Source organism: Chrysemys picta, chromosome 5, assembly GCF_011386835.1.
Source record: "Chrysemys picta bellii isolate R12L10 chromosome 5, ASM1138683v2, whole genome shotgun sequence".
In the NCBI taxonomy this organism is placed as follows: Eukaryota; Metazoa; Chordata; order Testudines; family Emydidae; genus Chrysemys; species Chrysemys picta.
Window position 1 is genome coordinate 94,462,872 of NC_088795.1, and position 12,860 is coordinate 94,475,731.

A 12,860-nucleotide genomic window follows, 5' to 3' on the forward strand; every position below is an offset into this window, starting at 1 on the left:
CGCACAAATGACTGAATATTGTAACTGGGCCAATTATTACAGTAATTGTTGGATAATCCTGCCATTTCCTAGTTTGTCAAGGTATCTCTAGAGACCATACATTCTGTTGGTGTATTTAATCACCATGCAATTTTCCTTTAAAAGCCTAGTAATTTCTAAATTATTATCAAGATATTTGTATTATCCGTACATGCATACTGCAGTGTAACATTTAGACTTAGAATTGCATAAGATGACCAAATGAAGCTGAACTTTTTCCATATGCATGGTTTAGAAGATATAAGTCCATTTATATGTATACGAGTTTCCTGAAAAAATTACCCATGAAACTTTTAATGTATCTTGTGTGCGTAAATCCCCGTAAATCTTATGCATCTGTGATGAATCTGGGCCAATATGTTGTAGTTACATTTGCAAAGATTAGGATAGCCGCATCACTATCTAACAGGGTTAATGTCACATTCTTCACATCACTTAGAAGAAATATATGGCAGAACTGCCGGAGTGCTGCAACATAGCAATTTGTAAATTATTTTGAGGACTGTAGATTTAGACAGTGAGTGCTAAGATCAAATAGGGACACTATGCATTTCAGTAATGCCTTTCATATGAGATTGTCAGAGTACTTTATTTTTAAAAATATTTTTAAAAACGTGTCACTCTTCTTTGTCACCGTGTTTGTACAAACCTTAAAAACAATACAAAATTAGTTAGCCAGTGTTAACTAAAAATAAATGGACGCAAACCATAGAATTGTTAAACATAACAAATAACCCTCCCATTACCCCACCAGGCAAAGGTTAAAACAGGGGTGGCCAACCTGTGGCTGCAGAGCTGCATTCAGCTCTTCAGAAGTTAATATGTGGCTCCTTGCATAGGCACCAATTCCAGGGCTGGAGCTACAGGAGCCAACTTTCCAATGTGCCAGGGGGAGAGGGGGAGATGTGCTCACTGCTCAACCCTAATTCTGCCACAGGCCCTGCCCCTACTTCATCCCTTCCCCCAAGGCCCCTACTCCTTCCTCCCCCTTCCCTGAGCCTGCCATGCCCTCGCTCCTCCCCCTCCCCCCGGAGCCTCCTGCATGCCACAGGAGGCATGGGGAAGGATGGGGAGGTGCTGATCAGCAAGGCTGCTGGCAGGTGGGGGGCGGGGGAGCTAATGGGGGGGCTGCTGAGGTAATACTGTGGCTCTTTGGCAATGTACATGTTAGCCACCCCTGGGTTAAAAGAATAGATGGACTTTTAACTGTGCCTTGAGTCCAATAGAGGAGCTCTATCAGACTAATGAGTGGCTCATAGTTAATGAATTAGTCAGTAGTCTCATTAATTATGCCCCTTACATCTTTCCATTCAAATGTAGTTATATATTGTAATTTACACATTTTCTTAAATTTGACCAGTTGGGACTTTAAAAGATCAGCCTATATAGATTATGGCTAAATTCAGTAAATTAATCTCTAGTTCTGTTTTAGATATATGGCACCTCATTTATTGCTGAGATATTGGAACGGTTCAGCCTCACGTAACTTCCCCACCATTTTAAACATCTATGAAACTATTTCTTCTAGAATTTTCTATATACATGCACACACATTATGGACTTAATTGTTCAACCCTTACTGATGCAAGTCTATGGGACTACTCATGTGAGTAACTTTGCTCACACATGATCATGCGTATATAGCCTTTCATAAGCACTAAGTAACTTTGATCAAGCATATATAGCCTTTTCATAAGTATAAATAATTTTGCCCAGAAATAAATAGCCTTTTAGGATCAGGCATATATAACCTTTCATAAGCACATACTTTCTGTTGGTTTATTTAATCACCATGCAATTGTCCTTTAATAGCCTAGTAATTTCTAAATTATTATCAAGCTATTTGTATTACCCATACATGCATTTTGGGATAAAAAAAATAAAAGTGCCTGGAAGGAAATTGTTAATTCATTTTATCGTGCCATATTCCCAGAAGTGAGATAGGGACTGTTAGGCCTGTTCTGCAGATAAACATTGACAGGCACTGAAAGACCTCATACACACATGCTCCCTCTCATATTTTCACTCTCTCTCTCCCTCCAAAAATAGGCTCCATAAAAAACAGGAAAAGTGTTTTTTGAATGACTTTATCTGAAGTGGTTTTACTGGTTCTGATAGCGAGTCTTTAATTGCCAGAACAGTGTGCTGGCAACATCAAGAGAATATTAATAACCAGCAGCTCTTACTGTCAACAGAAGAATCCAGAAGCCATTTGTTTTTTCTTCTGCACACAGCCAGGCCTTTTACATGCTATCGAAACTATCTGCCTTCAGCATGACATAAAGTCGTGGTGAAAGGTACTATTTTAGAATGTAAGTGCTTATTTCCAAGCAACAAACAAACTGCCAACTACAAATAATCACTCAGGGTGCCACAGGAGACAAGTTTAGAGATACAGATCTTTATCTCAGATATGAGATAATTCCTGCACTTCAGAGTGTAAAGTGCATTTAGCATGTGTGAAAGTCCTTAGCGTGACTTAGGAACATATCTCTAAAGACAGTTCCATATGCAGAACATATCTCTAAACACCAGTTCCAGCTCCACAGTCAATCAGGATGCCCTGTAAACATAAGGGTACTGGCTGTACATATACTTCATTAGTGTTTAAAGCAGAGAAATGCCATCAGACTGATTTCAGAAACACTAGTCAACACAATAGGACAAGGGGGGAAACTGAAATCTCAGGCTCCTGTGATTTTGATCTAATACAGTTTTTATATTTATAAAATAGAAGGCTCATTCTCATAAACATGTGAGCTGATTCTCTTTCTTCCCTGCACCACTGGTAATCAGACAGCTACTGTAGCGTTTTGATCCCCAGCATAGTATCACTTTGTTATTATTGACCGGTTAACCCATTTATACACTGAACAGGAAAACACAGTGAAGTCAGCAGGAGCTGCTCAGCACCTCTGAAAATCAGGCCACTTATTTAGGAGCCTATACATATGGACATGAAAATCTTGGCCTATATAGTCTCCAAACTGTAGTCACTTGGGCTGAACGCTTATTGCAGTGCTCACTCTGAGTAGCCAGACTGGGTTGTGAGTAGATGAGCAAGAGGGAAGAATCCTCTCTCACAGGCCTGGAGCATATGCAGAGCCCCTCCCTGGGGGCTCTGCTGAATTAGATCTCCATGATGTGGGGTGGAGGACCTGCATGGTGGCAGATCCGCTGGCCTGGCCCTCTCCTTCCCCACATCCTGCACTCTGCCATGCGGATAGCTCCTAATGAGTAGGGGTTCCCAAATCAGGAACCCAACCTTGCACTGAGAAACTGCACTTCCTCCGCTTCCAGGGGACCCTCCACAGCTTTAGGGGAAAGGACAGGACTTGTTCTTTAGTGAGAAATAACCGCTCCCAATCACGTACATTATAAATCGCTGTGGGGTTATTTCTACTAGAATGGTAGGTATAGAGAGGTATAAGGGTTTTACTAGCATGAGTTTAGGATATGCTCATAGCTCACTCATGACAGACATGCAGGAGTAATGCTGGTCATCCCAAACCATTCAGATATGTCCTACTAAGCCATCTCCCCAGAAGTTACTCTAATATTCCAAACCCTGGAGTGGCTTTGAGCAGGAGCCGTTTTTATTTGAATTGGCCTGTCAAAGAACTGTTTCCTTGTTCCCACAAACTTGGAATTTCTCCTGTAAAAATTACTCCCTTCCTGGGGACTGAGGATGAGCAAGACTCAGTTCTGGGCTGATACCAGCTATTGCATAAGCTTTAGTTTCTGACATTTTATGGTACTAGAGTTATAGAAATGTGAAGATTCCCAGCTCTCAACCGGGATACACAGTACCTGCTTTTAACCCTGGAAAGGTCTGAGATCATACTCCAAAGCCAGGATATTTCATAGGTTCCTAGAAATTACCATATTGGATCAGACCAGTGGTCCAGCTAGTCCAGTTTCTTGGCTTTGACATTGGCCAGTACCAGCTGCTTCAGAGGAAGGTGCAAGAAACCTTGAAGAAATGAGTTATGGCATAGCCTGCCCGCAAGAAAAGTTTCTTCCTAATCCCCATTAGTTAGAAGCTGGTTTATTTCCCCAAGCAAAAGAGTTGATATCCCTTCAAAACCCTGAACTATTTTTAATCCTTACTCTAATAATTTGAGATATTCTTCTAATCCATATAAATAATCCTTTTCTGAATCCTGTTAAACTCTTGCCCTCAATGGTATCTTGCAGTGAGTTCTGTAAGCTAGTTGTGTTATATGAAAAAACATTTCTTTTATCAGTTTTAAATTTGCCAACTTTTAATTTAATTGAATCTCCTTGTTCGGGAATTATAATGAAGGGTGCATAGAATTCCTGATTTACCTTCTCTATATCATTTACTATTTTGTATATATTCATCATTTCCTTTCTTGTTTGTATCCTCTGTAAGATAAATAGTGCCAGTTTTTTTCAATCATTTATCATATCAGAGTTTTTCTTATCACCTGTCTCTAAACTTAATCTATTGTTGCTGATATGCCTTTTTTGAGATAGGACAAAGTATTCCAGATGAGGGTATACCTCTATTTTATATAATGGTGTTATCACATTTTAAGTAATCTCCATCCCGTTCCTCATACAGTTTGTTTGTTTGACCACTATTGCACACTGAGCAGAGTTTCATCGAGCTGGCCACAATGATAGCCACATCTCCCTGAGCTGCTAATGCTAATTTAGAATCTAGTAACACTTCACATTATTTCTTCCCATATGTATTATTTTGTATTTGTCAGCACTGGATTTCATCTGCCATCATGTTGCCCTTTCATGTAGCTTGATTAGGTCCCTCTGATGCTTCTCACAGTTTTCTCAAGTCTTGACTAATTTAAAATGTTTTGTGTCATCTGCAAATTTTGCTACCTCACTGATCACTTCCCTTTCCAGATCATTCATAAATGTATTAATATATAGAAAAAATAGAAAAATCTAATTAGGTCATTATTGGAGGTGTTTCATATTTATGAGTGTAATTTTTCTCTTGTTCTGATTTTATATATATATTTATATATATATGTGTGTGTGTGTGTGTGTGTGTGTCTGTATGACTAGGGAAGACCAAAGGGAAGCAGGTGTATACATACATATATGTCAGAGTGAGAAAATAAAATAGGCAAGTACAATTTCTTTAAACCTGTTACACTGTTTTTTTCAATCATGTTTAATCTTCATTGCCAGTCTGGTTTGTAGGATATTTTGGCTGCTCAGCTTGGGCGGGATTGGCCTGAGTAAGAAATTGGTTTGAATTTAACTTGGATTTAAATTTATTTTAAAAGACAGTGTAGATGGGACCTTTGATGAATAATGAGGACTTAGTTCCAGATCATTTTATCCACTTTCATATCACTCTGCATAGTTTTGTTGAACATACAATTACTCAAAAATGTTGATTTATTTTAAATTAAAAAAATAGAGAAAAAAGTAGAAATAATTTTGTAAAACAATAGATTATTTCTTTGTTTCTTTTTTCTTTCTTTCCTCCAGTCGAGGCCTCCTGCCCTGTAGATCATTTTGTGAGGCAGCAAAGGAAGGTTGTGAACCAGTTCTGGGGATGGTGAATTCTTCGTGGCCTGAGTTCCTCAGATGCTCCCAGTTCCAAAACAGAACTGAAAATGACAACACCACGAGGGTCTGTTTCTCGCCATGGCAAGAGAGAGGAAAACAACGTACGTTACTCTGTTTTAATCATCAAATTGTATTTATTAGGTTTTGTTAATAACGCATCTTTGGGTAAAGCCTTCAAAATCAAAGCTTCCAGGGGATGAAATTGTAATTATAAGATGAGGCTGGTAGCGTGGCCTGTTGTTAAGGTAGCCCAACGCTTCCCTTTATGAGAACCTGATATAAGTTGTTGTTTTGACAAACGTTAACCATTTGTGCTGAAATTTTCCATGTTGTGTGCATGCTGGAGGCTAATATTTTGAGGGGAGAATTTCAGCCAAAACAGTACAGCCACTTCCAAGAACAAGGCTAGGGAAAAGTAATAAAATAATAAAATGTGGTGACCTTTTCTCTGAAAAGTCTAGGACCCCCATGCTTTGGAGCAAGATCTTGAAATTTGTCATAGGGGTAGCCTTTGTGTCAGGGATGTGCCTTTTGCTGTTCCTGTGGAAATCCACCCAATTTTGGCGTCCTGTGGCATCTTTAAGACTAACAGATGTATTGGAGCATAAGCTTTCATGGGTGAATACCCACTTCGTCAGACGCATGACGAACACTGTCAATACTGGTTCTCCACTTGCGAAGTAACTCCCTGCTCTCCATGTGTCAGTATATAATGCCTGCATCTGTAACTTTCACTCTATGCATCTGAAGAAGTGAGGTTTTTACCCACGAAAGCTTATGCCCAAATAAATCTGTTAGTCTTTAAGGTGCCACCAGACTCCTTGTTGTTTTTATGGTCCTCAATGTTTTGCTCTTAAGGCTCATGTGGATTTTACGGATTCTAAGGGGGAGTCCATATAACTGACTGTGTTTCCATTCAGTTTGCCAGGATCACAAACACTTATCACAATGGCCAGTTATGAGGCTCCCTGATTTTTGTCTGCCAGGCAAAACGAGGAGTGCTTAGCAGACAAACATATCCATGTGAGAGCTATTGTTCTCTGTCTCCCAGCCCCATTTTCCCACTACAGGTAAGGATGGAACTCACATCCAGGAAAGTAGGGGAAAGAGCAGAGATACCGCTCTCAGTTGCCAGGAGGTAGGGAGAAAGAGAGAAGAGTGCCAGCAGCTGAGGAGATGAGGTTGAAAAAGAATGCTAAATGTACCTCTCTGTAGCACTTAGACTTTTCTGTCTGAAAGACACAATGTCAAATATAGATGCTACTGTGACCAAAACAACACAATGCAAGCATATCACAATGCAATAATTTCATGGTTCTCTATAACTTCAGTCAAAGGACAAAATGGCTTCTCAGCTGTTAAATGCCACCAATGAAATACAGGAGAGTTTTAAATCAAAATTTTTTTAGTTGCAAATGTCACAAGGGAACCTGGGTTTTTGAAAAATGTTAGCAACTTCTGAGGCTGGTAGGTCTTGTGTGGAAATGAAAGCATCACTGAAGACAAGGCCACTTAGCACTCTCTCATTGCCTGGCAAACATCTCATTATGCAGCCCATTTTCTTTTCTATTTTCCATTATTATGCAGAATGTGCCCACTAAAGGCTGAAAGAGAAATTGGCTGATATAAAAATACAGAGCTCTGGGAATTCAGCTGCAGAGGTTTTAAAAAAATATTTGCATTAGTTTCACAGATGAGTTGTGAGTAGGTAAGGGAGTGAAGGTCAAGTTTTGTCACTCTTTCCTCCCACTTGATCCCTCTAACCTATCCACTACCTTGTCTGCATACTTGGAAAAAATAATATTTAAATAGCATTCTTGTGGGTCTAAAATGCACCTCCCTAACCAGGAAAATACTTCAGTTATTTTCCTTTTTTTTTAGCTCTCCCTCCACCTCCCTGATATCTTATTTGCTTTTACTAGCCAAAGCTGGTGATAGTGTACTTGAAAGAATAAATAGTATGTGGTAATTTAAATAAGAAGTAAAAATGAATGCAAGGAGCTGGCGTCTATAAGCTTGAAACCTATAGGGGAGCTCTGGAATTATGTCTTAAGTAAATAGTCTAGATTGTAAAATGTTTTTAGAACCAACAGTGAATATAGATGGTGCTGTACTTTATACAGTGTGTGAAACCCATACAAGATACAACCCTGAATAGGCAGCAGCTGGCAAGATAGCAGCCACAAACACCTGCAGATTACATAGTTGAACATGTGCAGCTGGGTTCCAACTTCCTCATGCGTGGAGGACTCCTGTAGCCCTTTGAAGATCCTAAATTCCCCAGGTTCCCCTCTTGTTCAGAGGGCCCAAAGAGATCCTGTTCTGTGCCACTTTTTCCCTGGCCTGGTATGTTTTACAGCCCTCCTGGCTTCCCAAAGTCATCTTCCCACTAACGCCCTGACTCGACTGCTCTTGCAGGTTCCACACCTAGATTCCTGCTTCTGTTCCCATATTTGCTTCCCTGCGGACATGTTAAAATCTGCACAAGTTGTCGTGGCCCTCAGTAGAATGCACTTCTGGTCCACTCCTCCTGCTGACTTCTGTTTGCAACACATCCTGTGGACTTTAGAAGGTCTGTAGGGAGGCCAACCTGAGAGTGGGAACAGGAATCAAAGTTTAGTGTCTCTAGGGCTAATGGGAGCTGACTCATGGAAACTTGGAAGCATGCAGCTCCTGATTGCTACAAGAGTTACCTGCTCTCCGCTTTCCCCCTCATGTCCAGTGATCTGCAGAGTCCTCTCCTGTTGTCTTTCCCAGTTCCAAAGCTCAGGAGTACCACAGGGTATCGTGCTTCCTTTTTCCCTATGCAAGTAATGAACGTTCAAAATTGTAAAAATAACTCAGACCAAAAAAGACAATTTCCAGACAAAACCTTCATGTAGCTGGAACTCTGACTGAGAGCTCCCCACTTTCAAATGTTTAGGTTTCTTTTCTGTTAAACTTTGAACTTCCTAGGTTGCTAATGGTTGGTGTTTTTGATAACTATATCTGCATTTTTAAATTTTACTCTAACGTTATTGCTATGTACTGTCAGCTTTAACCTCAGCTTAATGATGTTTTTGTCTGGGACACTGGTTATTGTTGACATCCTGCAGTTTATTTTGACAGTCAAACAATGACACTGAATTTTAGAATAATGATTGTTATCAAGCATTGAACATTATTGCAAATACAGCAATGTGGAGCACACCATGGTGGGGTGAACGCCAGATGGTCTTAGACTGTCTTTGTATTTCCCATTTACACAGCCTCCTTGCTCTTTGCCCCCTAGTGGCCACTCTAAACAGTCACAACTAACACTACGGGGAGGATCCTGACCGGTCTTCTTAAAGGCCTTGTTCACCTTCACTCCATTTCAAATGACAAAAGATGAATATTATGCTGTTAGTATCCCTACAGTCAGTATCGTTTTCAGGATGCAAGCCTAAACATTTCTGGCAAGGTGCCAAACAATATATACGACACCCTCGCCACGCAATTTTCTGCCGGCCTGTTTTACAAAGACACTGCTGGACAACATGAAGAAACAGAGTTGGATGGAGGGAATCTAGGGTTTGTGAGGCGTGCAAAGCTGACGGCCGAGAGCAGAACGGTAGAGCTGCTGGGCTATTTACACAGCGACCTGTTTTTTCAAGAAAAACTTCTTAAACGGAGTGGATGTGAAAATTAAACTGACGCGCAGTAAAGACGCTTTCTGTTTAATGGGCAGTGCGGCTGAAGGCTTTAAACTGCGCATTGTATCAGCGTCCCTTTTTGTGAAGAAAGTAGGGGTGGCCCCGGGAGTCCGTCTGGGGCACGTGGAGGCCCTGCTTACCGCTAATGCTAAATACCCCGTGGACCGTGTGGGAATGAAAGTGTTTAGCATCCCCGTGGGCAGCAGGGTCAGTAACCAGGAGAACCTGTTCTTGGGACAGTTACCCAAAATGCTTGTCCTAGGGTTTGTGGATAACGATGCCTTTAGCGGAAGTTACGCTAAAAATCCCTTTCATTTTAAACATTACGATATTAATTTTGTGGCCTTGTATGTGGATGGTGAACAGATACCGACCAAGCCTTTGCAACAGGACTTTGAGGCAGGACGCTGCGTGAGAGAATACATGAATTTGGTACAGACAGCTGGTAAACACATGAAAGATCGTTCTCTGTTAATCGACCGTGAGGAGTTTGCACAGGGTTACACCTTGTTTGCCTTTGACCTGTCTCCCGACCAGGAATGCACTGATCACTATTCCCTGATTAAAACCGGGAACCTGAGAGCAGAAATACGTTTTGGGAAGGCTTTTACGGTTACCGTCATTATGATTGTGTATGGGGTTTTTGACAATGTCATGGAAATAAATCAGAGGAGAAACGTTCTGTTTGACTACATGTGAACATGGACATCGTGCAGCTCTCACGTGTCTTATCAACGGACCCTTACACGAAAAAGAATTTCTTAGATGTGTTCCCTTGCGATTGGCTCCCAGGAGGCAAGCTGTCTCAGAGACCCCTAGGCTTGGTGGTGAACATACATCCACACAACCAACTGGGTGAACACTGGCTCGCCTTGTATCTGGTGGAGCGTAACTGTGGAGAGTTTTTTGACTCATATGGGCACCCCCCAAACAGTGTGTTGTTTCCTAAAAGCATTATGAAATTTTTAAACAAAAATGCCACAGACATGGTGTTTCACAATGGACAATTACAAGACCCACGCTCCGTCGCCTGTGGCTATCACTACGTGTTTTTCTTACATCATCGTAGCCAGGGTTTATCTTTTGATCGGATTTTAAAATGGTATTCTAACGACTTAGTGCAAAACGACCAGATGGTGATGAATTTTGTAAAAAGTAAATTTAAATTCTTGGGCATGCCTAGCCTTGCTCAAATCATGTCTCAACAAGCCCAGACATGTGTATCTTGCAATGATTTTCATAGCCATGTTACCCAATAAAGCACCCCAGGTGAGGGGTTTAAAGACAATTGATGTTTGGTGGGTTTTAAAAAACAAACAAAAAAAAACAATTGAGGAAGAAGTACACAGATTTTTTTTAATTATAGAAATGTTTTATTTAAAGCAAAACATTACCAGTTTTTTTTTTAAATTTAGAATGTGAAAAATGTTACACACTGAGCCATTCGGCTCTTTTAGACAATTTTCATTTTTTAGACGGCAAAAAAGGGGTCACGGTTTCTTGATCCACCCCGGTGTCAGCAGTCGAGGCCTTGAAGCGTTCCAAAAGATCTCTGTTGGCCGCATTGCCCATGACGGAAGATGGTACGTTCAGTTCTGCCATGGCATTCATAAACACATCCCATCCTTTAGGTACATGTCTGCTAGGAACAGAGTGAGTCTGGGTGATGGCCCTGACTAAGTCGAGCATGTTAGAACCATTAACCACAGAACCTTTGTACACAAAAGACCCTTTATCGTTCCATGAAGAGAGATTTTTATCCTGGCCCAGCTTATTTAGCAATACTATTGCATTTTTCTTATAACGCTTATTTACGTTATCCAACACCTCCTGAGCAACAGAGTCTGAGTTCTTTGGTGTTTCTGGGGGTTTGGCAGTCACACTTTGTTCCTGTTCCGGTAGAAACAGACTTATTTTCCCTTTATCCGCATCGCTCTGCTTCACATACATTAGGTACCTTTGAAGCACGGCGCTGTAAAGTTTAGCCTTTTCGTATTCGGCCAAGTCAGTTCTTTGAAGAACAGACTACATTTCAGCATCCAGTAAGCGAGTTGTGGTTGTTCTGATATTTTCCTCTGCCAGAGGGGGAGCCCTTAATTGCTCCAACTGGTGGCTGGGCACCAGGAACATTTTTTCTGCATACTCCATTATCGATTAGTTAAAAGCCCCGTTATCAGAGGGATAGCAAAACTTAACAGAGGTCCGATTAAACCCCCCAGACTGCTTCACCAGATGCTTTTTTCTTTTAAGTGAAACCCTTTTATTACACAAAGTTTTTATAAGCGTGCGTTTCTTTTTCAGCACACGCACTTGATTCTGTGTTAAAGGTATGTTTCCTTTTAAGGTATTGAGCGCTATTTCTGAGATGGCCGCTACTAGATCATCAGAGGCCGAACACAGTATAGCCCTCCTTTGCTGTGGGGATGATTTGCTAAGTAATTTTAAAAGGCCCAGGTTTCTCTTCACGCAGCTAGACGTGTTTTTGGTCAGCAGCCCCGGCTGTTAAAGAGGGGCCTGCCAATAAGTCATCTCTTTTTATACCTGGCTGTTGTTCTTTTCAAAGTATAAACCGTCGGCCAGTCTGGAGGGAAAAGACCAGTTCTTAGTCTATAAGCGTCTGGTGTGGAAGCATTTAAATCCACCACCAGGTAGCCATAAGGTCTTTTGGTAGCATCCTCAAAAGCTTCTAGAAAGAATTGAGCTTTGCCAGGGTACATTTGCCGAGTGAGCGTAGCAATTTGTAATTTATCCCTGGGATTTTTGAACAGAACCATGTACTTTGTGTTTAGGTTAATCGTGCGACTCTTTTTTCCCTGGCAAAATACGTTTTGAACTATATACATAATGCTCAGGTATGAAATCAAGAAAGCCTTTACCAAGTACGTGCATCACAGAAACCTGAGCATTATGTATATAGTTCAAAACGTATTTTGTCAGGGAAAAATGAGTCGCATGATTAACCTTATGGCTACCTGGTGATGGGACTTAAATGCTTCCACACCAGACGCTTATAGACTAAGAACTGGTCTTTTCCTTCCAGACAGATCACTGATGATGAGATTGATAGATTTCCATTCCATACGGCTAAATGCAGTGCCTTGCATGGTGTCAAGGTCTGATGTCAAGATCATCAGTGAACTACAACCCATCCTGGACAATGATCCCTCACTTTCACAGACCTTGGGAGGCAGGCCAGTCCTCGCGCACAGACAACCTGCCAACCTTAAGCATATCCTCACCAGCAACCACGCACCGCACCATAACAACTCTAACTCAGGAACCAACCCATGCAACAAACCTCGATGCCAACTCTGCCCACATATCTACACCGGCAACACCATCACAGGACCTAACCAGATCAGCTACACCATCACCGGCTCATTCACCTGCACGTCCACCAATGTTATATATGCTATCTTATGCCAGCAATGCCCCTCTGCTATGTACATTGGCCAAACTGGACAGTCACTACGCAAGAGGATAAATGGATACAAGTCAGATATCAGGAATGGCAATATACAAAAACCTGTAGGAGAACACTTCAACCTCCCTGGCCACACAATAGCTGATGTAAAGGTA

At 41.2% G+C, this 12,860-nt stretch overlaps 1 protein-coding gene and 1 long non-coding RNA gene across 34 annotated transcripts in view; one reads left to right on the forward strand and one right to left on the reverse strand.

The window, feature by feature from the left end:
* Positions 1 to 12,860, forward strand: part of CORIN (corin, serine peptidase) — a 286,238-nt gene that overhangs the window by 104,571 nt on the left and 168,807 nt on the right. For all 33 annotated transcript variants that reach the window (XR_010601891.1, XR_010601892.1, XR_010601894.1 and 30 more), the window contains one exon: positions 5,527 to 5,708. Coding sequence is in view for 29 of the 33 variants with exons in the window: in XM_065598101.1 (XP_065454173.1) it covers positions 5,527 to 5,708 (182 nt within the window). In the remaining 4 variants the exon portion in view is untranslated. The remainder of the gene's footprint in view (positions 1 to 5,526; positions 5,709 to 12,860) is intronic.
* LOC122174194 (uncharacterized) lies at positions 6,595 to 9,069 on the reverse strand. Its single transcript, XR_006175685.2, has 2 exons — positions 8,301 to 9,069; positions 6,595 to 8,197 (listed from the first exon to the last, which is right to left on the reverse strand). It is a non-coding gene; the product is annotated as an uncharacterized LOC122174194 (long non-coding RNA).